Source organism: Glossina fuscipes, unplaced genomic scaffold, assembly GCF_014805625.2.
Source record: "Glossina fuscipes isolate IAEA_lab_2018 unplaced genomic scaffold, Yale_Gfus_2 0, whole genome shotgun sequence".
Taxonomy (NCBI): domain Eukaryota; kingdom Metazoa; phylum Arthropoda; class Insecta; order Diptera; family Glossinidae; genus Glossina; species Glossina fuscipes.
Window position 1 is genome coordinate 17,390,268 of NW_023998414.1, and position 24,630 is coordinate 17,414,897.

General features: G+C 33.4%; 1 protein-coding gene and 1 long non-coding RNA gene across 22 annotated transcripts in view; one reads left to right on the forward strand and one right to left on the reverse strand.

The window, feature by feature from the left end:
- LOC119633132 (small conductance calcium-activated potassium channel protein) overlaps positions 1-24,630 on the reverse strand; it is a 244,980-nt gene that overhangs the window by 109,821 nt on the left and 110,529 nt on the right. The window contains exons 1-2 of one of the 21 annotated variants that reach the window (XM_038026599.1): positions 18,316-18,330; positions 15,649-16,027 (exon numbers count right to left, since the gene is read on the reverse strand). The exons of 17 other annotated variants lie outside the window; for them this stretch is intronic. In XM_038026599.1, coding sequence (XP_037882527.1) covers positions 15,649-15,960 — 312 coding nt within the window. In that variant the 5' untranslated portion in view covers positions 15,961-16,027; positions 18,316-18,330. Of the gene's footprint in view, positions 1-183; positions 1,092-15,648; positions 16,052-18,315; positions 18,331-24,630 lie in introns of those variants that run through there. 3 more of the 21 variants (XM_038026590.1, XM_038026609.1, XM_038026617.1) reach the window with 3 other exon arrangements.
- The window catches only part of LOC119633214, a 60,158-nt gene continuing 53,869 nt past the window's right edge, over positions 18,342-24,630 (forward strand). The window contains exon 1 of the long non-coding RNA XR_005246864.1: positions 18,342-18,737. This is a non-coding gene — a long non-coding RNA (uncharacterized LOC119633214). The remainder of the gene's footprint in view (positions 18,738-24,630) is intronic.

Consider the following 24,630-nt stretch of genomic DNA (forward strand, 5'->3'; position numbering starts at 1 on the left):
ACACACACACACACACACACACACACACACACACACACACACACACACAAACAAACAAACAAACAAACAAACAAACAAACAGACACACACAGACAGATAGACACACACACACACACACACACATATATATATATATATATATATATACACATAATTATAACCACACACAATATTCACACATACATAGACTTAAATGATTTCATTTACTACAATTTGGTTGGAATTCCTTTTGATTGTATACAGTACACAGTATGCCCGTGAAAAAAGTGCAGGCCAGCATAAAAATTTCACACATAAATCTTATTTAGACTCTTTCTCAATGAATTTTATTTCTATTAAAGACGATATCACAATTTCCTTCTCTAAATTTGAAAGTTAAAATTATTTTCAATTAATTGATTTTCTGAGTGGAAAATTATTTTGAAGGAAATTATAGCACAAACGATTGTACGGGGCGTATGAATTTTTTTTTTTTTAATTTTTTTATTTCTTTTTTAATATAATGTGTTTCGATCCCGGTCACGTCAAACAAGGGTGTAAACACAATACAGACTGAAGACGAGTGAATTCAACCACAATCCGAGTAGCTTGTCACTGCTGCTTGCTTGTTTGCTGCCTGCTTTCGCTTTTCTGCTGCTGGTTGTTCAACACTATTGTGCTGTGCTCAATTTCGGCTGTTTTGAATGGAGGAAATGGAACATTTTCTGATATTACTGTTATTGTTTCGTTTGCTGTTAGTATAACTTAATAAAACAAATAATAGAAAGACAATAAATTAAGACTCAGCGAATTTCGCTTCTCCCTTTTATGTACTCTTTAAAAGGTGTGTTTCTCCTCTTCTCTACATATGTATATATATATATATATATATACAAAAAGAATAAAATTTAAAAAAAAAAAAATAAATATATTAATAATATATATTTAAAAAAAGAAACACAGAGAGGAAATGATTTGCGTGCCTTATAAGTTTAATTTGTAAACGTGTGTGCGCTGACTAAATTAAACATTACAAGCAAAGGAATAACGAGAAGAGCAACGACGGCAACTCGATTTGAAACGATTCCACTTCAAATAGTTTTTTTTTTGTATGATTTGGTCTTTGTTACAGGATCTATGAAACGCTACGCTGTTCACCTAGCAGAGACGAAGCTTTGTTTCAACGGACCGTGTATAGTTTGTAAGTGATTCGCACAATGCCGCCTAGTACTCTTGCTGCCATTATTGTATGATAGTATATTTTCTGTTGTTCCTTTTCCAACGTTCCATTTTCACTCGTCAATTTAACAGACACACACACACACACAAACACACAAAGAGGCGAATGCATGCAAATGCCGATTTACTCTTAATAAACTTTTCAAGTATATCAGCTTCAATTGAATGAACGTGCTCGCTCATACATACGAAGGGAGTGTTATTTGCACAAATACACCCCCATACGAATACTCACGCATACATTTACGCATTTGTATATTTATGCAAGTAAGTAAATACTATTGAACATAGTTTTGAATATTCTAAAAAGCTTAAAGACTGAACAATAACTAAACATCAATAAATTAATAAGCAGATAACAAAGTTATCCACAATATCTATGGATAATGCATAAATGCAAATCCTTCATTTTTTTTTTACTAACTAAGTAAGTCAAACAGCTAATTGATTTAATGCGTCTTGTTGTAAAATGCTCACTTTATCAATCAATTCAATTAATTGCAATAATTATTTGTTTACATTTTTTTTTTTTTTTTTTTTTCGGTTTTTAAATGTTAATGTGAAAGAAAAGCAAATGAAAAGCAAACAATATATTCTAACGATAGATCATTTCCTGTTAGTTCAAATGTGACTGGGATTAATACGATAATATACTGTGCTCTTCTTAATGAAAACAGATGCTAATATGTCTTAAGACAAATTATGATGATTTATATGAGATCCCCTCTATCTTGAAATTTTAAAGAGTGTCAAAGTCTTGCAATACAGATAATATCCGATTAAAAGCTACTCTAATAGGCCATCTATGTATGACAAATAGATTGTAATATCCAATCCATGTGTACAATCGCTACCTTTATTTATAATCTGGCTCTCCCTCTACTCACATAAAACACTGTTGAATATGAGTAAGCGAATAAATATTAAGTCATTGAGTTATATACGTATTGGTGTGATCAATGAGATAACTCTTTAGCTTCCAATCTGATTATGCCAAAAGTCTCAGCTCGGTACGGGGTTTCATATCAAGTGGGTGATTTATCCACGCAAAGGCAGAGTATTTAGAAAATGCCTTACCCCCATATCCGAGGTGGGTATACGTCCATATACACATCGTCACGTGGATCTAATTTTCTTGTGTGCTTTTTCGCACTTCCTCTGCCATCAGATATCACAAGGCTTAAGATTCCACGTATAGTGTAGTCACGTTCAACACCTAGAGACTTCTGCTCGAAAAGTCTATCAAAGAACTGAAAGAAATTTATTCAGTTCGAGGCGTAGCAACAGATCACGTAGAAGATTCTTACTTAAAGCCAAACTGAACATCTTAACCAACTTTCCGGTGTTTATTAAAAAGCATTGCAAGACACTAAATAAACTAAAACTATTTATGCGACTATCGATAAACCTTAAATAACTGAGAATTTGTATATAACTTTTTATTTTCTCTTTAGTTATTATTTAAATTTCTCTTGCAAACGTTTAAGTTTCATTTTTCGGTACTCGTGTGCTCATGAAAATGTCTGTTAAAGAAAGATGATACAATTACTTGAATTAAATTATTTGATATTCGTAATTGCTAAGATGTATGCACATTTTATTAAAAAAATGGCAGCAGTTAGTCGATTAAAAAGCAAATTCGTTCTTAGAAGAATTTCTAATTTTTACAACAAAGAGTTGGTTGGGAAACATGCAATTCAAAATATATAGCACTGGATACTTTGGTTCGCCCAAAAAAGAAAGTCATTGGACATTGAATGAGCAACAAAGGGGTAAGAGCATGAACACGACACAAATTCTTGATGGATAAAAGACATCAAAAAATAGGACCCTTTAGTTATCTTATCTTGTCTTTTACGTCTTTTAATGCTTACCAATAGCAGTGAATTTATTGAAGCGCAAACCCTTAAATATCCCATAATACTAAAGTGTGGACTTGCCGTACTTTCAAAATAATTGACTTTTAAATCTTGCGCTTCTGCATTAATTCAGACATCCATATAAGAGGTATGTATATATGACGTCAGAATATTTGTATAGAAAATACACGTTTCGGTTTGAAATTTTGTGATTTTCTTTCTCAATCAATTCCTGAGAAAGTCACATATCTTCTTCCCATGCTAAGAACGCTAAACTCGCAGGAACATGTTTTTTCTTTTCTTTTTTTTTTTTTCGTTTCCATTGCATGATAATACGCAAAGCAAACCAGAGCAGAGCGGCGATGTAAACTTAAATATTTGTATGTTTGTGCGTAAATATGTACATGTACGTTATGGATTCTTATCAAGAGGACAATTTGTATCGAATTTAAATCAAAATTTTCGATGGATGGATAACACATCTTACCATCACTTTTTTCAGATGTTGTTACAATCGTGCAAAGACTATTTACAAACTTGGTCCATGGCTGTCTCTATAAATACACTGTCATCTACATAATAGTCCTGCTGTTTTTTTTTTTCATAAAATTCAAATGTATTTAAAGTATACTTATTACAAAGTTTAACAATCGAAATATGCATCACCATTAGTTACGGTCTTTAGCCATTTATAGAGCAGCTTATGGATGCTCTCGGTGTAGAAACTGTGAAGATGTTTGAAGGCGTAATAGCCATCGACTCATTTTCGCACATCTTCATCTGCTGGGAACAGCTTACCTGCTAAATATAACTGCATCGATCTGAGTAAGTGCTAATCGGAAAGGATCAGATCTGAATTTCCCACACTACTTGGAAAATTCCTTCTTGAGTCACTTTTACAGAAAGCGTACGAATGTGCGAACAAACAAATGTATTTTGCACGAAATCACACGAATTACTTTTTAAATGCTTTGTACCTTCCTGCATTTTCATTTCAAGCCAACATTCCCATTTTCATAGGTTCAGCTATAGTCCAAGTAACAATCGGGAAATGCAGTCCCATTAATGAGATCAAGCTTTATCATGTATTGAACGACAACTTGGAAGCAAAAAACTTCCGTGTCTAAGTTATGAATGGTTGGACTTTCGGGAAAATTGAATAATATTCAGGTATGTTTTGTGGAGCAACTAATTCTTGCGGAAGGAATTCACTTCTCTACATCGAACAAATACATATAAATTTTATTATTACTGTAAATACGTATTTGATAGATACGGGTGGAGAAAAATGGGCCTGCCGTGAGTATGTGCAATAATATTGCTTTCAAGAGAAAAAAGGAGGACTCAGAAAAGCTGGCAGAGTAAACGAAATGATCAAAGCAGAAAGCACACGGCTTTACGCTTATCGTTTGAAGAAGTGCTACTTTTGATAGAACTGCCGGACAAAATGTAGAAAAGTACAATTTTTATGCTTGACCGCGCGAGAGAAAGAGCCTGGGTCTCCTGGGTTTTTTTTTTTGAATGGCCAAACACGACTACAATGCCCACACAACCAAAAAAGTGCTTGTTGGTCATAAACTATAACAGATACATGCTATAAATTACCACACAATTATTTTGCAAGAATTTCAAAAAGCCGCCACGCCCCCTCTATAACTCCGTATCAACGAGCGGTCGACCCAGGCCAGATCTTCTCTTCTATATCATCGAAACTTGCAGAACGTAAACGAGCAAATTATCTACGTATTGAGGTTTCGACAAAATGTCTTCGGCATAAGCACCCGTACATTTTTTCACAAGCCTGCTAAGCGTCATCGCCTTGTTCGAAATGATACCGTATTGTAGAATAAGTGGGTCTCTTCGGAATTTTAGCTCAATTATAGAATGCAGTTAATTACGCGAGTGAGGTAACAAAGGTCACAGTGTTATTGCCGCTTGTAAATTATCCCTAAAGTGCCACCTTTCACGTCACTATGCGCCATAGTATGATATGATAGGATTAATATTATTAAAGTTACGTGACTTTAAATCATTTATGCGTTGTATTCTTAACTAAAGCGAGCAGAGGAATAAATTTAATCATACAAGTGCTTCTGTCGCTGTTGTCGACAGTTTGGCTGGAACGGTAAACCAAGCATCAAATTTATTCTTTCTAGTCTAGTCAACTATTCGCTAACCCAACCGGTATTTGCGGACGCCCATCATTCAGCATACGCATGCTTAATTTCGGCAACAAATTTGGACGGTTTTTTTTTTTTGTGAATTGTGTTTGTTTTCCTCATTTTTTTTGTCTCTTTTAAATCATATAAAGAAAAAACAGTTAGTGATTCTTACTATAAAAAATGTCCCTGAAGAAGTTAAGTTAACATTAAGAACATATATGTTTACTTAATGGTTATTAGTTCCTATCTTAGATTCATATTAACGAGATAGGTCTGGGGATTCGCTCTACAATTATGAATAAATCGTATATAAATATGGAGGTAGACGTTAAAACAGGTTTACATTTCATGAAAATATCTATTAATTGCTAACAAATTATCTGGAAAAGTATTGCGTGAAATATGTACCACGTACACTGCATTGGATATTCAATACCAACTTACAAGTCAGCGCGGGCTTGTGTGAATCTAGCTTACAGTAAAGTATCAACCAAGAAACAAAAAAAAAAAAAAAAAATGTACACAAACTAGTCGGTGGGTGCGAGAAGATTCGACGCAAGCAGAATTGTGACTTGCGAACGTGTATTACTTCCCTTCCCCCCACCCCCATGAATTCTCGTTGGGATTTAAGCTACCTTGTAGCAATACAAATTGTATTGCGAAGCGGATTTCCCCTAATATTGTTCTAAAGTAAGTTTAACATTCACGCGTCATCGCATTTATTTACAACCTTTATAAATGGATATTCATGGTTATCCAATTCTAGATAATATTCGCACTACTCTCTTACCCAACCGTGTTTCGTATAACGCATTCTATCAAGATTTACATGATGGCTGTGTACACTTGTCTTACATAATCTGATGTCTGATGATTGGATGGTTGAGTAATTAAATATTATAACCCGTCAACTTAATCAAAAATTATTATTAACAAAAGCTCCGTTTTCTTCTCTTTGGCTTTCTTTTCGCCATTTTCTTCACGAATTTTCATGAATTATTTTTGCCATTCTTTTTTTTTTTTTTTTTATTTTTTTTTTTATTTAATGCTTAACAAAATGTGAACATCCGTTTAACAACACGCATAAATAAGAAGAAATGCGTGTAAAGTACATGCATATACAAATACACGTATAAAAGACATTTGCACAGCGTAATGTATGCCTTATATATATGTGACGTGTAGCGGAATATGTATTTGTGTGTATCCAAATGCACTTGGATTAGTAAACCTCACACTTAACGAAGAAAACGTTGGGAAGCGTTGGTAAGTTGGGAAAGTGTAAGGTTCGTTGAAACTAAGTCCTGATAGGGCATGATTGGGAGAAAAATCAAACGAATACATATCTCAGTTAATGCTTTTAATCTCCAACTAAGTAATAGTCTTTCATACGTACAATCAATCCCTTAAAATTCGTTAAGCGTACGGAATATGAATGCTTTCTTTGTTGGTTTGACATTCACGCTAGTTCTAAGATTGTTGCAAAATTGACTTTTATTTATGTCTACTGAATTATGTAACGTCAATTTTGCGTTCCCTAGGGTCGCTTTTCGATTTTCCATTAACTTAACGTGACAGCAGGATGCGCTTAAAGCAAGCAGGGTAAAAGAGAACAAATTTCTTTAATTTTTTTTTTTTTTTTTGTCCATCCTTCCTGCTTAGGTGAGGTTATCATTAAAACGGAATTTTCCGTTCTTTAGATGAAGTAAAATAGAGGAGGAGAGCTTTTGGAAATTGCAAGACTTCTCCGAAGGTATTAGTATGCTAAAGTAAAGCGACCGTTTGCTTCTTCGTCAAGAGGCAGAGAGAAAATTTCTTAAAAGAGCGCTGCTTTGCCTTGGTGATCTATGCCTATAAACTAGCGAAATAATGCCCGAATTTTTTGCTCATCAACGGTAGAGTGGGAAAGAAGTAGAAGAGAGTGCAAAAGAAAGAAGCAGACAACAACAAGACAAAAAAAAAAAGATAAATTGCTTATCATATCCGCATAAATTTCTAAAATAATGCTTCCATACGCTTTTGACCCATTTGCATTGTTCGCCCTCGTTCTGCAGACGACAACGTCAATCTTTCTTACGGCTGCGCAAACAGCTATATGAACAGACACGATTTTGAAAAGAAATAAAAGAAAAAAAAAAATGTTAAAAGAGTTGTTTTAGCTAAATATCATATTTCCTTTTGTCCGAAAATATGATTTACACTTAAAGAAAAATTGTAGAACTAATACATGTTTATTTCGACATTATGTTGTTTTTCTTTGCAATGTAAGCTAATTAACAAAATTATAGCTCAGTAATATTTAACCCTCCAAATCATTTATTTTATAATGCCAAGGAGCGCTTGCGTGAGCACGAAAGTACCAATTTAATGGAACATTGTAAATATAATATTCCTTTTTTTTTTTTTAGCGATTTTCCAAACAAATAACTTCGAGCTATCAAAAGCACTTCTGCGATAAGTGTTAGTTCATTTCACAAAAATATTACTGCTTATTGGTTATATGCCCAATTCAACCCAGCAATAAATGGCGACGTAACATTAGCTGTTTTAGAAATAAATTGAAAAGAATTGATGTTTCCAACATATGGTGTCAACAAGATATCGCTACACAGCCAATAAAAGAAGATGTTTACTCAAAATAAACTAAGAGAGGGAAATCTAAAATTCCAAAACCTATGACCCGTACACGATTAAATGTATTTTATGATATATACATATATATATATATAATATGTTATAAAAGACTTTCGCGTTCTAGCACAAGCTATTGTTGGGTATAAGAAAAACAATTCTTAAGTAACTTAATTTTTTTTTTTTTTTTTTTTTTTTTTATAATTTAAATGTCATACAGTTTCGATTGACATTGAGTTGTATTGCTATTAAAATAAAGATAGCACCAGCAGCAGAACGAGCAGCCAAATGCGAGTCATGTTTTCGATTCACACTTGTACTGTCGCAAAAAAAAAACCCAAAATTTAATGCCATTCGTGCCACAGTTACAGAATAAATAATGAACTGCCTCGGTTTTTGCTCAAATAGGGTCATCTGCCCAGCGATTCCGAAAGCAATCGTTATTAACACACACTTCTAATTGAGATTTGGATCAATATATTGCTTGGACCTTGCCCATTATTGGTGGAATGCAATACATACACGTTTGTACAGCGTACAGAAATATTTAATACTTATTACGAAAGCCATGCAACCAGGATTACGTTTCGTCCATGTGACAACAAACTCATGTATAATTAAATGACTTTGTAAATAAAGATTATCGGCCGTTTTGTGTAAAGGATTTTTATGTGTACAACTATAAATTTTGGATGTGGTTTACGGGCTAAAAATGTCATTTTCGAACATGAAAATTGCTTTGCAGTTATCCTCAATACAGGAAGCTAAAGGAACGCGATGCCTGATTTTTTTGTTTGTGGCAAAAATTACATGATTTTGACTTTGACAATATGTGGCTTTATTTTATTGAATGGTGTCACAGTTTTGTTTTTTGTTTTTTGTTTGGATCAGCCACTCAGGGAATGTCCGATATATGTGCGAGCACGATGGAGCCAAGGAAATGTTGTAGATAAAGACGAATGGAAAGTGGGAGTAGTGCTTGTGTACATTTGTTTTGTTTGCTCTGCAGTGCTCTTAAAGGACTTAGTTGGTGGATATACCAGTCGGTTTTATCTCTGTAGAACAATTGGCCTGGAGGCACGTATACATACGGCCCGCACAGCCAATCCTCATAGGTATCAAGTGTTTTAGATGCACTGTCGTCCCACATGAGCACCGGAGACTTTCACGGTATGCGGTCGGGTGTCTCCAAATAGGATTTCAAGACTCCCGCGTACACATGCGAGTCATGGTCTAATTTGTATGCGATACATTTCGTGATAAAATCAATTTTTTTGGGAGAAATGCCTATGTGAGCTTCTCGCAAAGGTCATACTATATAACTCGAATCGACTTTTCTCTTTGAGGTTATAATATTAAACCTAAATCGGTTTACTGTAATAAACGAAAAACCAGAAGCGATCTTCTTTTCCAAGATTCTCGTCAAAGGCTGACTAAAAGTTCGTGTTTCAGTTGAGTTGAGTTTTGCAGAAGACCAGTGGCTGTCATTTACATGGAAATTAATTTTAAATAAAAGTGGCATAAACCAATATCTAAAATAAAAGAAAATTCACATTCATGTCGCTCTGCAGTGTAGTTTTTATTACCCATTAAAAAAAAAAAAATAAAAACACAAGACTTATTTGATGACCCCACGCGTATATTTAGCTCAATAATCGATACTTCTTCGTAACTAATTTAATATAATGTTTTATTATTCGAGAATGGACGGATAGTGGTTAGTGACCTAAGAGATTGAAGAGCCAGTTGAACCGAATTTTTTCTAACGACAATAATACATATTTTATTAAACACATTCAAATAGTTCTTTAAAAAGCACGCAACAACCAAGCGATGAAATTTTTCCAAAAGGATTTTTTATTGATTATCGATTTGACAAACAAATGCATTTATATATATTACATAAACATATATGCAGAGTTAAATAAGAACTTACAAGTTGTTAAAAGTAGAGCAACACCCGTTGAATAAAATAACCGCTTGAGATCAATTGTTAACAATAAAAAATTGAATACCGAAACATTTGTGTATTCAATGCGTCAGTTTCGTGTTGAAAAAAAAAAAAAAAAATGGGAAAAAAGAAAGCAGAATAGCGTACAAGCAAATACCGCGTGCTTATTGCTGTTCGGTTTCATTGTAGTTTTATTAAAAATTTAAATTATTTTAAAAATTTAAGCAATAAAACCAACCAACTACTCCACCATCAGTGTGCCAGATGAAATATGCGCACGTTATCAACGTGAAATTTTATATGTGTACATGCAGTTAGTTCTAAGCGATATCAAAATTTATATAAATATAATGCTGATTTTTCTTATTTATAAAAGAGAGAGAAAACAAAAAAAATAGAAAAAAAAAAAGAAGAAAATCCTGAATATTTAAATTATTTTTCATAGCCACTGCTGGCTGCAAATGCACATTAAATTTCTCGTATGCATAAACAAATTGCGGATCGCTATTAATAAATATTTTCGAATCAATCATCATATACCGGAAAAAAATTATTTAAAATTTTTATAAATCAAATAATCGTACGTAAATATATAAGCACGCATTAGATTGGCGTCCATAAAAGATCTTGCCGACTCTTATGCCCTTGAACTTCAAGGGTTAATTTTTAATGCTCTTTCTTTTGATTTTGTAAATTCTTCCTACTAACTGAATAAGAAACAGCGGAAAAGCATTGCATTATGATCTATATTTTAAGCACTCTCTCTCTCTCTCTCTCTCTCTCTCACTGTTCCCCTATACCCTAACCAATATATTAATCGCATATAATTACCAACATATATATATATATATATATATATATACATATATATACATGTGCATATGTATCGAACACATTTATTTACAAATATACACACAATGTATTCTATAAAGTGAACTAAAAATTGATCTGCAAGAATAAATCATCTTCATATCCGCTATCAAATTAAAAGCAACGTACTAGCCACGTCGTACCGTTACTAACACTTATAAAGGTATAAACTACAGATTAATCTTGACTTGAGTTCACCATCCCCGTTTGTCCAAGCCCAGGTCACAGGTGCCATTCTATGTAGTGCATAACACAAGGCGATAGTAACACTTTATATGATATCTAAATTACAACAAACTATATATTTATGTATATACAGATACATAATAACATAATAGAATTTATAGTATATAATAAATTATATAAATTTTGAAATTTAAAATACATGTTCTCGATTGAATTCCGAAGATTAATTAAAGCTTTCATAAGCTGCCCCGTCTCTCCGCCCGTCCTACTGCAGCGCTTCTGCGACATAATGACGAAGTAAAGTGAAAATATCAGTAATTATCGATCAAGAATATGCAATCAATAGCAGCCAAATATTGTTTTCGAATTTGACTCGAGTCTTTTTTATGTGCGTCCAAGTAGTCAATATACAAATCATACGGAGTGCGATTCTAAAATAATTAAGATTATCGCAAAGCTGCATATAGCGGCAGATAACTAAAACACGCAAGATATACTCGCGTATCAATTTCTTATATACTTTCACACTACATAGTTGTCATATCTATCGGCGATCCGCGATTTAGTTACATACTACAAGAAAACTTAACTAATGCAAACGGTTTAACGTGCTTTAACGTGCCAAGCGCATATCTACCTTTTTTAGACCCTACACTATTGTCGTACAAGGGTACATTAAATTTGTACAAATGGAGCACACACACACATACACAGAAAAACTTGATATGGATCCGGTTTCTCTGTCTGTCCGTCTATTTGTCCATCTTATATATTTGTGTTCAACCTGCCGCCCTTCAATTTTCGAAATATGTCAGTGACATCAGTCGAAATATGTTTGCTACGTTGTTGTGTTTTGGCCCAAGGACGAAAGCTATTGAAAATTGTTCAGATCGAAGCACCTTTTCAAGCAGTCTCCATATAATGTCTTAGTTTGACATGTCGATACATGCATAACCGTAGAGTGGTGTATATGGTATTTAATGATTGGCTGTGCCCCACTGTAGTATTTTCTTTGACATGTATTGCTTTGAATTATACATTTTGTGGATAAAACCTTACTTTTGAGTAGTTTATTACTATTTATGATTCTCTTGAATTAAAATTTCGTACACACATTCGATATTCGATTATTTCCATCCTTCCGACAAGTGGAAATACTGATTCCCGTTAATTATATACGCTATTGCGTAAGCGTTCATAAGATGCCCAGCTCAATCAGTAGATTCATGTTCATGCTCTCTGCTGATATTATGTTTGGAGTGCCAGATAATTCGGTCTAAACCGCATATAATTTTTCTTTACATTTTTTTCACGTTTTTTTCCTTCTCAACTTGTGTTAGCACTAAAGGGTTTCTGTGCGGCACACAATGTGGTCTTCGTGTACTTAAAACTTGAACAATGATGTCTTTGACATTTTAATTGTTTAAACCAGTAAGAGAGATATATCCGGTTCGGGTTGATATTTCAATACCCATCATTTGACATGAACTTTTTTGTCAAACTTTTGCAAATTGACAATCGAATCTTAGTGACTCGATTGACATATACGACATATCGAATATTATAAAGTAATTAAAATGTATATTTGAATACAGGAACTTTTGAAAATTTTATTATTTTCTTTTCTAACGTTTCTAGCGTGCTTTAGCTTTATCACTGTAAACCAAATAAGAGCCACACATAAACTACGCCTCAGTTTCTTTTTTAATTGTTGTCTTTCTACGAAATCGATAAAAAAAAAAAAAAAAAAAAAAAAACACAGTTGGACATGACCAAAATCGTGACGAGGCAGACATAACATCTAACGCTGATCTAATATTGAAAATGATGCCTATAGAACGAATGCAATGAATGGACAGCGTTTGACCTGAACATTCAATATATCCATTCAATGTGGAGAAACTCTGATGCGAACTTCTGAACTCCGCAAATAAAATCAAAACATTATCACTGTATATCCCGTAAAAGACACTTTCGATGACAGTAATTAAACTAAGATGAAAATCTTTAAAGCTTCACCGCAATACCCACAATGTTTTACGTTCCGTAACATTGTGTCGAAAAACAAATTGACGACTGACAAGCCAAAGGGACGTTACACTGTGCAGAATCTTTTAATAAATTGGTTATATGGTGATTTAAATAAGATATAAGGTGATCAAAGAGAAAATTTATACCACTTTGACTACATTGGAACTAATATGCATTTTTAATATCTTTTCCATTTCATTGCATATATTAATTTAATATTTTACTTCATTTGTGTTTTCTGTCTTGCTTTGAAATATTCGAGTTTTGGATAATGGCACACATCTCTGCAACACTAAGCTGATGCTTAATATTATACATATGTAGCTCTCAGTTCTTGCTCCATATTTGGAGTAATCAGAGCAGCAATGTGTATTCTGAACTTCTTAAATCCAATGAGAACGACAATATCGCTGCTGAACATTGCCTTGGACAATGTCTATATTTTGTTTCGATTGTCATTAAAAATGGCTTTATTTATTTATTTTTTTCTTAAAAAGTATTGCTCTTAACGATCTGCACTCCCTATCGTTACGATGTATATATGCTTTTGTGGTCGAGAATATTAAATTTTCGAGTGGAAACTTTATATAGCACCTAAGACCGCATATAGCCTATGTGTTCTCAGCAACATCAAATTTAAGGCATTTTTTTGCTGGTATTTTTCGGGACTTAACAACCTTGTTTTATATTTAAAACAAATTTCATATTGTACAATTTTACTGCGACTACTAGTACGGAATTTCACGTTTGTTCCAAAGTCACAAACGCTGTGAAAAGAAAACACATACATTTTTCTTATGGCTAGTAAGCGGGCACCACGCCAGAATACGGCTGTTAGTGTTGCCGAAGCCCAAAACATAAATAGTGACCTACTGAACTAAGCACTATAGGACACATGCTTGCCTTACTTTGATAAGAGAATTTTTTGTCATTACAAAGCTTAGCCACATGGCACATACTGCAAATGCGTTCAAAACTAAAAACGTTAAAGTACTAAAGTTTACTACTTTTTTTATTTTTTTATTCATTAATTTAATCACAAATAGTTTCGCTATAAAATCGATAGTACTCTCAGGCTTTTTCATGACCTCGAAAAATTATGTTTTTTTTGGATGAATGGCCGGCTACGGAAGGGGAATAAATCATTCGCTTTACTTTAGGATTTCATAAGGTAACAAATCAGTCTGTAATTCCCGAGAAGAAGTAAAAAGACATTTTTTTGCCGAATTTTGTTATATTCTGGACTTATGGGCGATCATTAGCCATAAAAGGAAACGATATATTTTTTTTTTTGTTATAATTGTTGTGAGCTTGTATGTAACCCAGATATTCCGAAAAACCAGTCGCAATAAAACATTCTAATATCAGTTTTGTTGAAGCGTTGCTGAAAAATGATTTGTGACTTGGGATGTCTCTGTGATGTTGCTCAGAATATGGCTGATAATCCAACGCTTCGCTAACGCCTTTCGTATAAAATGAGATGGGAAAACATCCGAAATACGTTTCAACTTTCGCGATCATCTCACCGTTTAATTTAAATCTTTCTCCCTGAAGACGCTAAGTACTGGGTGCCAGACCTGGAGCATACGGTGAGTGGAATAAGATTCGACCCTCAACACGAGCAGCTATACCAATTCTCGGACTTAGTAACACGTTGACCCTATGTCACCTCTCAAACTAAACTGATAGTGCATTCATTTCGACACACTCCTTGCAGAACTGACGAATACGGAATCACTGGCCGTGTATGATTTAAAATTACTCTTCTATCAAATCTATATCAAATATACAAAGAGTCGGTTCACGGGAATGTGGTAGATGTGGTTCTTAAAGTAGAATAGGTGGATGCTTCACAAACACATTCTTGGATTAAGGCAAACAATTAATTTTGAAATCGACAAAGATTGAGTGACCAATGCGTGATCAGGTATTACACGATTTTTACTTAAATAAACGACGTTGAAATCTCTTAAATGAATGTTTTCGTAACTAAACTAAGCGCCTTCTCTCCGAGTTCGTATGCAATCTTCGCTTTCTTTAACGATTTGAACCACCTAAGCTGCTTTAGAGCTGAACACCTGGAACAAGGCCTAAACTCTGTTTCCTCAGCGTTCTACTAAGTAAATTAATTCATTTTGTTGCCAGTTCTTCAAAAACTAAAGTGTTAACATTTATCGTAACAGAGCCAAAGGGGCCGGCACTCACACGACTGTTGTGCAAACAATATATTCAGAATTTTTATGCCCTCGCTCAGTATTGTCGGATAACGAAACTAGTTTTGGTATTTGTTTTAAAATATTTTGTGAGTAAACACACAAAAATTGGAATAAAGAAGCTCAAGATTCGGCCGGAAAATTGCTTAAAACTTTTCGCGACGTTTGCGATCATATGCGACAATTTTCTGATTTTTTCGAGGACTCACGTTTCGTATATATCGCAATCAATCGAGAATATGGTTTTCCTATTGAATGACAAACATATTTATGCATATATATAGGTCGAAGGTGAACGATCTCATTTACTGTACCTGCACCGTGACACGTATTAAACGGAATAGGGGACCAGCATGTGTGATGCATGCGTATAGTTATGAAATAGTTTATGTGCATATGTATCGTTACACGCGTGTTTTGGAATTCAAACGGTATTGCACAATAATTTCGTAAAAATTTCTTTCTTATATATATATATATATATATATAAACATAATGTACACCAACAAACAAATAGCGAAACATACCGCTGCTGTTGTTTGCTCATTGTCATGGGAAATTTTACAAATGCTTGCCAAACTAGTGCGTTGCCCATGATCCGTCTTAGATGTAAAGGCAGCATGAGCATGTGACGTCACGCTATTTAAACTTCCCGCCCCGCTGTTATTTCTGCGAATAGCGGTCCCTGCTTGAGATGAAAATGTTTCTAGTGCTGCTTCAGCTATTACCGATGACGGCAACACTGATGGCGATGGCGATGGCGATGGCGGCTGAACTGTTGTTGTACCTGTCGTATGACATGGTGGTACCCCGTTCGCCCTCCCATGCCCGCGTTCCATGCACGAATACTTATTGTGCTCACATTTATCGATACACCAATGAACTGTTCTTTTAAAATTTTCTGCGCTGGGATTTAAAAATAAACGATTTCTAATGAAAATAAAAAAAAAAAAAACAAAAAAAAGCGCGCACACACACACACACACGCACACACAACACCAGAAAAAAAGAAGAAAAAAAAAAAAAAAAAAAAGAATAGAAACAACTTTAAATCAATTCGCGCAAAACATATGACACAATAACAGATGAAAAATCTGTGTCACATGCATACGAAAACACATCGAAAACGAAAATGTGGTCTTTCGATTAAATGCACTTCACTCTAGTGACACAAGTATAGAAAACAGAAAAAGCCATAATAAGTACATATTCATGTATGTACTCATGCATATGCCTGTGATAATGGATGTTTTTACATAAAACACACGAGCAATCTCTGAAAGCAAAATAGTTGTTACTCTCTTTTTGTTTTCCGACGATCTAAACTTTTATTCATTTAGGAGACGGTTTTCTTTACGTACTTTCACGAGTTTTACACTTCACTCCACTCAAGACAGCGTTGCACCCTACAACCCTCTCATTTCCCGCATTGCATATGCGTGCATATAAAAATATATTGGTATGGCAAGAAAGTATTTTCGGTATTCTCATATATGACAAACAAGTTGCAATCGTAGTTGAAAAATAAATTCTCGAAAAGTGGACTCGAAAATAAAAGCATAAAATAAAAAAAAAAAATAATAATAATAAGATTAAATGTACTTCGATGGTCGTGTTTTTCCTTCCACTAAATCAAACAATTCATAAAATTTATTGGTTAAGCGTTATATAGCGCTTGCGTAAAACTCTTTGTCCGAATTGTAGATGGACACTTTTCGGTTTTTGATGAGAGATTTAATTCGTCTGATTCTTGGCCATAATTGAAATAGACAGACAGATTGCTTTAAGACGTAAGTGCTCTTCATTTGGTACAAAATTCGACGTCATCGTTGCTAGAAAAAATATTTTTCCGTTACGATATGCCCTGGCTTTAATGTTATCACTGATTGTTGTTGTTAGTGAATGTCCAAATTTAAGAAAACAGAATAACACATGTCATCAGTGTAATTTAAGTGCCAAATCCGGACTCTTAGTTTGCGCGCCTAGTAAATCGGTTGAATGAGTGAGCGGAATGAAAAAGTTGGCTTTTTTAGCTGCAAGTCAACAATCGTATTAACGCATTGAACGAATCTCACTTAAAGTGTTGTCTGGCTGAGGACAAAAAAAAAAAAAAAAAAAAAAAAAAAAAAAAATGAAATTAATGTATTTGGAAAATGTCGTATGATTTAAATGAAAAAATCCCACTACTTTTTGATCAGAGTATTATAACTTTCCTTATTTAAAGCTAGACAGCCGCTAAGGTTCAAAAGATTTATAAGCAAAATTTATTGATTGCGTAAGCAAGAAGAAATAGTATAGCAATTGGTTGACAAAAATCGATCTAAAGATTTCTCATTCAACTTTTCGGTTATCTCACTGAGCGATTATATGCAACCGACTTTTTTTTTTTCTAAACCAAAATTCCAGAATTTTTTAATGAAAACAGTTCGAGGTATAATAACTCAAATACGATCAAGTTAAGATCATTCAAAATCGATCATAATGACGAAATGTGACTGTTGTTGTGAAATTGTATGGAAAATCTATTTCGAGCTAACTCCACGAAACTACAAAATAAAAGATTCAAATGATTTCTCTTGATAAGTAATGGAATAGATAATAAAAAGGCTGAAATTGACAAAACATGATAGTTCAATATTTTTATTGTGCAACTCTTCGGAGAAAGTCAGCAAGGCGTCGTTCGATTAGAGCTCATGCCAAGTTGTTGTAAACTTTTTGGATATTAAAAACTTAAAATTGCACTTTTTTACGGTTTCTTGCTAATAATAAGTCGTTGAAATCTTTATGAGCACGAAATCACTGAGCTACCACCAATATAGTGGAATTAGATGCTTATATAAATCGTCAAATTATTGCCTTATTTACAAAGAACGATTTCAATTTCATATTAGAGAACCCAAATTGCTTTCTTGCCAACTTGTTATATTAAAAAAAAAAAAAAAAAAAAAAAAGAGAGGAGAAATTAAAGTCATATTAAGTTTTTTCAACTAATGTTTATTGGTCTGTATTACCAACGGACTGAGGGCGTCAGAAATGTCTTTAAAAGAAACTGAAATTTAAAATATCAAAAATTTTATGCACAATAGGCCTGATAAAAACAATATCAATACATTTATCTCCACAGTTGTTATTATTCACAGCCAACAGATAGGGAATATGCAAAATTCGTCTCAAGGCGAACATAGTTTTCTTACTTGTTTGTTTTTATAAAGAAAAAGAAAAAAATAAATAAATAAATAAATAAAAATAAAAGAATTTTTTTTTTTTTTTATCGTTGTTGTTTGTTTCTTTAAATTGTGCTATAAATCACATTAACAGCAAATACATATGTAATTATGCGTATTTATAAAAATATATAGAAAAACCAAAAAACAAAAAATTGGTTTTCTTTTACTTTTCTTTTACAAAATTTTGCTGTGCACTCATCTTCGCCAATAAATTCTATTTATTGTTTCCACCGAACGCAATGTTCAAAAGCGATGTTCTCGGATCGCGTATCGACCATAACTAAAGTTCTGAACAGCATTGATCATCAAGAATGCCACCAGCAGAGATCGCACCAAACCAGCAGCATTTGCTGGCCATAAACGAGAAAATATCGACACTGTGTATATGGGTTTGTATATATATATATTGTTTGTATATATATGTATATATGTATGTATGTATGTATGTATGTATGTTTGTGTGTAAGCGTGCAAGTGTATTTATAATGAATAGTTGCACCACAAATGGAACATTATTTATAAACACATACACTAGTAAATATATATTTACGTGTTTATATAGTTTTTGTTATGTTGACTTTGATTGAGTAAAATCTCCGTGCAAGCGGTTTCGCTTTTTTTTTTTTTTTTTTTTTTTTTTTTTTTAACTCTTAATTCTTCATATCACTTGTAACGCACAAACAATTAATTACCGAAATATTAAGAGTCTTAAACACACACAAACATATGCATACTATAAAGTAAAGTGCATACAGTAAAACAAGGAAAAGAACAGAAGTAATGCAGAAAAATCTAAAAGAAAACAAATGAAACTTTTCCTTGAACTCTCAATATTGAACTAAAACTTAATCAAAATTTGACTTGAAATGAAACGTAACATACGTATGATAGAGACATGTAAATGTAACTCCAACAGTGCCTGAATAGATTGCGTACAAGAGAGATCAATACCTTCATATATGGGGTAGGAAAAATACAGGCATAAATCATATATTTGAAAAATATAGCCGATAGAATACTTGGGTCTTATATATGTCGTTTAGTTATCGTAGATATTGCCGAAATAAACTGCATGGGCAGATAGATAGTAAAAGTGCATAAAAATTTACTCCAGCTAGCTACCTATTAAATAAAACACTTTATCATTAACAAAACAAATTAGCCAACGGTAGGTGTTTAAGGTTCGACTCTTCTTAAATGTGCAAAAAAAAAAAAAAAAGGAATAAATAAATAAATAAAGAAGGAAAAAGAAGAATGTAAATCTTTCTTACGTGTGTTTTGAATAAATTTTTTTATTGACTACATTTTAATGCAATCTGTCTTAAATTGATATTAAATATTATTTGTAGCTAAAACAAAGAAATTATAATACTTCAACAACATCTTATAGCTTATATTTATATATAAATTTTGTATATGTAAACAATTCCGCGTAATATATATATATATATATATTTTTCTATTTAATTTTGCATGCAAAAGTTTGTTCTGTTTTTCCTATCCGAAAAATGGAATTTTTTTCACAACCTCGTGGTTGCAACTAAAAAAAAAAATAGGAAATAATGAACCGCTTTTTATGGTTGTTGTTATGTTGTTACATACCGTACACTTAAATATACATTAAAAGCCTCTGAGGGCAATAGTTGGTAAACGCAAAGACGTCTTAGATAGCAGTTCTCTCAATAAATTTTATCTAAATATTCGGTGCACGTGAAGTTAGTCAGTCCGCAGTGCGTAGCTTAACTTTTTTGCTATTGCTAAAAGATGGTGTCTCTGCTTTAAGCCTTTGGATCGAGTCTTTGGCCGACATTAAAAAATCAACAAAATGATTTTATAAATGATAAACAAAACACAGAATCGTGCCTTATATATTATGAGAAATAAAAAACAAAAAAAAAAAAAAAAAAAAAAAAATTATATATTAACATTTGATGATCATATATATACAAGTGTATGTATGAAGGTGGAGAAAAATTACAACATACATGGTATATTTGTTACGGAAATCCCACGTTTGAGGAGAAATGAGTTTGGTTGGAAACTAAACGATATTCTAATAAACCAAGCGCGCATTCGCGACGCAGCTGGCGACTCGCGGATTGATTAATAACAATTCTGAGAACATATCACAGATCAAATAGGATAAGTATGCAAATGTTATAGTGAACTTTGGTATGGGTAGCAGAGTGTGTGCAGAAGGCAAAGCCAATCAATAGATCTTCTAGGAATTGGGAATGCTATGCGTATGCACGAATTTAATCTCAAAGGAATTCTTCTGCCCATTTCCAAGGACACCGAAAGGTGTCGGAAAAATTGAAACTCATCTGAATATTCAGGGTGTATCACCGCTAAAATCGTCCATATATGTGCCCTCCTCCATATGCGTAGCATAGTAAATTGTTTCTTTGAAATTTCTTATAATTAATTTAATGTCTTACGATGGTGATGGACGCACAATATCACAATACAATTACGTTTTTCCAATGAATTTGTACATAGTGGCAATAAAAATCCGAAGTAGCCTCGCTTTGTATATTAAACACTTTCATCCTTTCACTACAAGTAACGCATAACTACGCATGCTAGTTAGTGGCAATGGCTTCCTTTTTCTTTTCGGGTTTGCAACGATAATAGTCCGCATGAGTAGTCGAGTAGACCAGAATTGTAACCACTACACAGTCAATCAGCGTTCTCGCTTTCGTCTCTTAATGTGGTAGAGGATATCCGGTCGTAGCTGTGCTGAGCGCCCAGTGGGTAAACTGGGTAACGCGTGCCGATTTAACTTTTAATAGACTTTAATTTTGACCATCATCGCGACATCGGCTATGTAAAAACAGTGCATTGCACTAATGTATCTAACGACACATATAGTGCAACGAAGTAAGCTTTGTTGTAAACGCTGTTATCTTCTTTTCGCGAGCTTTAGTTTTTGATCTTGCTTACGGAAGTGCAGAAAAAAAACTACCGGTAAATAAATAGACAAGCGCGTGCGTAGTATAATAGTCAAGGTGATATCCTCAAATGAATATTTCTGACTTGTTGAATAAAAATTTATATTAAATGTTGCAAGTTCCTGCACAAATATACAAATGAGGTAAACGAAAGCCGTGCTTTGGGTTCGTTTTTTCCGCTAATGGCGCTGCGCTCGCAGTTCCCATTTAATCTATACATAACTATTTCACTGGCCAAACTGATTAACATCATAAAATGAAAAGTCGAGAAGATCGATCAAATTGTTTGTTTACAACTTTTTTACATCGTGGTCTCCACGGCAAAAGAAAACATTTCTCATATCTAATTAACTGTTGCTTGCTTCGTTGAAAGATGTTTTAACAGAATTTTTTAATTATGGTTTCCATTACAATAGTAAAGAAAAATGCATGTGAGTGCGGTCAGTACTTATTATGAAAGAATTTTTTTTGGAATCAATCAGACAGTTTGACAGTAAAATATAAAACAAGTAAGAAAGTCACATTCAGCTAAAGCCGAATCTTGCACATCCAACGCTATGCTTCTCGCATTCTACCCTCAAAGTTTTTTCGCTTGATACCTATATCGTTGGAATTGTTAAAAAAAAAATATTAATCGACCAAGTTGCGGTGTCTAATGACACCGACAGACGATTTCCAATTCGAATTCGATACTGATCAAGGATATATATACTTTATAGAGTCTCTGAAGCTTCCCTATAGGTGTTACATACATTATGTAAGATGAGCATACTCTGTCTCACTGTGATGGCTATAAAAATCAGCAAGTGGAGTTAATCGAGTCCGTATATATATATATATATATATATATATTTGATGTATTTGCAAGCAAATGCTTATATTGAATCGAAAAGTCCTGCGTAAAGTGGTTACTACCTATGTTACTGTTCGATGGGCAAAAGAACAAAAAAGTTGATGAGTCTAAAACGATCTCGAATGAGTATGACTTAGTGGATGGGGAATTACTTATGCGGCAAACTTCTAACCTTTCGATTAGCTTTATGTTCACTACATCATCAACGACACAGGCCTACAAATTGGCTGCTAGGTGGCGGCTTCCAGCTCAATTGTTGTCGAAAATCCAACGAATTGCAATGACATTTAAAGGGATTATGGCTGCTGTGTTCGCGAGTAAAAAGTAAATCGTGCATATTGACATGTTGCAGATACAATTGACTCAGTATAGTTTTAAATAATTCAAGCTATTATTAATTTCTGTGCAAAAATAAAAAATAATAAAAAAAACAATTTTTTCAAAAAAAAAGAAGCCGCGTATTTGTCTTCCATTGTTGCGTTTCTAATGTGCATTGCCGAGCATTGAATACCGAATGTTATCACTATGCTACGGAAAACTGTTGCTAACGTCTTATCGCAACTTAGTCGCGTTGCATTCATTCGTACTAATATCCACTACAGATTCCACAAATTTTATCACTTAACATAAGATTCTCAGTCCTTTAATTACGCTTGTTTGTCTTTCATTAGGTGTAAGTACGCTATCGCTGTCTTAACATGCAAAACAAAAAGCTAATATTTGCCGTTTAAAAATTTTTGGTTTTACCAAAATCATCTCATCAGTGAGAACAAATTGTTTTAAAAAAATTAAGCTCTGCTTAGCAGCACGCATACGGCAAAAGGAATAGGCTTTGATGCATAAAGTTTTAATCGTTGCCCGTGCATAAATAGTAAGAAGAATGAGATGCGATGAATGCGATGCGTTTACAAGTTAACTTTAAAGCAATTATAGTTTTCTTAATTGGTTTGATAAATATGGTTTAAGCAATATAAACCGGCTGGCTGTCAACAATAATCAAATCGTCAACAGTTTACAATAAATATTTCTAGGAAAGAATGTTTAACTTAAGACTAACTAACTTAAGTAAATAATTGTAATATATATGAGTTAAGTTGTTTGATTTGTTACATGTGTTAAATTAAGCGAAAATGACATTTTTTTTTTTCGTAAGCTTTTTAATTAAAATACGAATAAAATTTAAAAACACATTAAAATGAGGCACTTACAAAGAGAACCACTTGGCCAGCAGTATGACAGAGAAATTATATTTAATTGATTAAACGTCATTAATGCTATTTTTTTTAATTGTTTATTACTTATGGGTCTGCAACGAACTAACCTCCTGCCAATAAAAATATAATGAAACAAATAAGAACATTAAAGTCGAACAAGGTCGATTATTGAATGCCTTATACCACTTCGCCTAGCACAAATATTCATTTGTTATTGCCATGCAAAAGTATGCTTTTCATTAAAGCGCACATCTTGGAGGATTCCCATAACAGCACTTGGCATAATCTAAATTTCGCAGACCTACTATACTTCGAAACAAAATTTTCCCATTTTTCAGTGCCCATCATAAAAAACTAGAAAAATGAATTTTCTCTGCATATAAAGACTTGCTTTTCACGATAGCCCTTCTATATGCTGAGGTCTAAAAATTATACCCACGTCATCCAAATTCGCGTATGGGTAATCTTTACTAACAACTTTAATCATAAAATATTAAAAAATTACACTTTTTTCTGAAGACCTTACCAACCAATTTTCATACCAATTTAAAACGTTGAAATAGCATTACTAAGCGACTTTTATCGAGAGTTTTAAAAACTGCAATGTTTATCGAATGATTCGAAAAGTGGATCGACCCGAACCATTTCCAATAGCTTTCCTCTTTAGGTCAAATCACGTTAGTGTATAAAAATATCTCGCAAGCGAGCACAAAGATACATAGACACACTTAGAAGGGACAGACAAACAGATAGGTTTAGATCGATTCAGAAAATTATTCAAGAAATGATTCTGAGTCGATCGGTATAATAAAAGATGAGTCTACCCTAAGCACCTCTAGGCGTAGAGTATAAAAATTAATATTAGTTGCATAACAAACGCATATTAACATAAATGTAAATAAAATATATTTTCAACAATACTTTGTAAAGAGACAATAAGCCTAAACGAACAAAGTGTTAAAAATTAATAAATTTAAATGAAATGTAAAAAGCGGGCAGGTAATGCTTGCTTCAGACGTTTTCAGACAATTTAACAACAAAAAACAAAACAAAGCAAAGGAAAAACAATGTAGTGGGCCGCGGCCCACCATAAAATACCCTGCGTCACCTCGCTTCAAACATTCGCTGGGAGTCAAAATTTCAATGCAAGTCAATTTATTTCAAAACTAGTTGTGATATCCGCAATCTGATTAAAAACATTTTGTAACGATAGCCGTGAGATTATTGTATGTTTATGATGGATGCCCTTAAAATCTGAATGTTA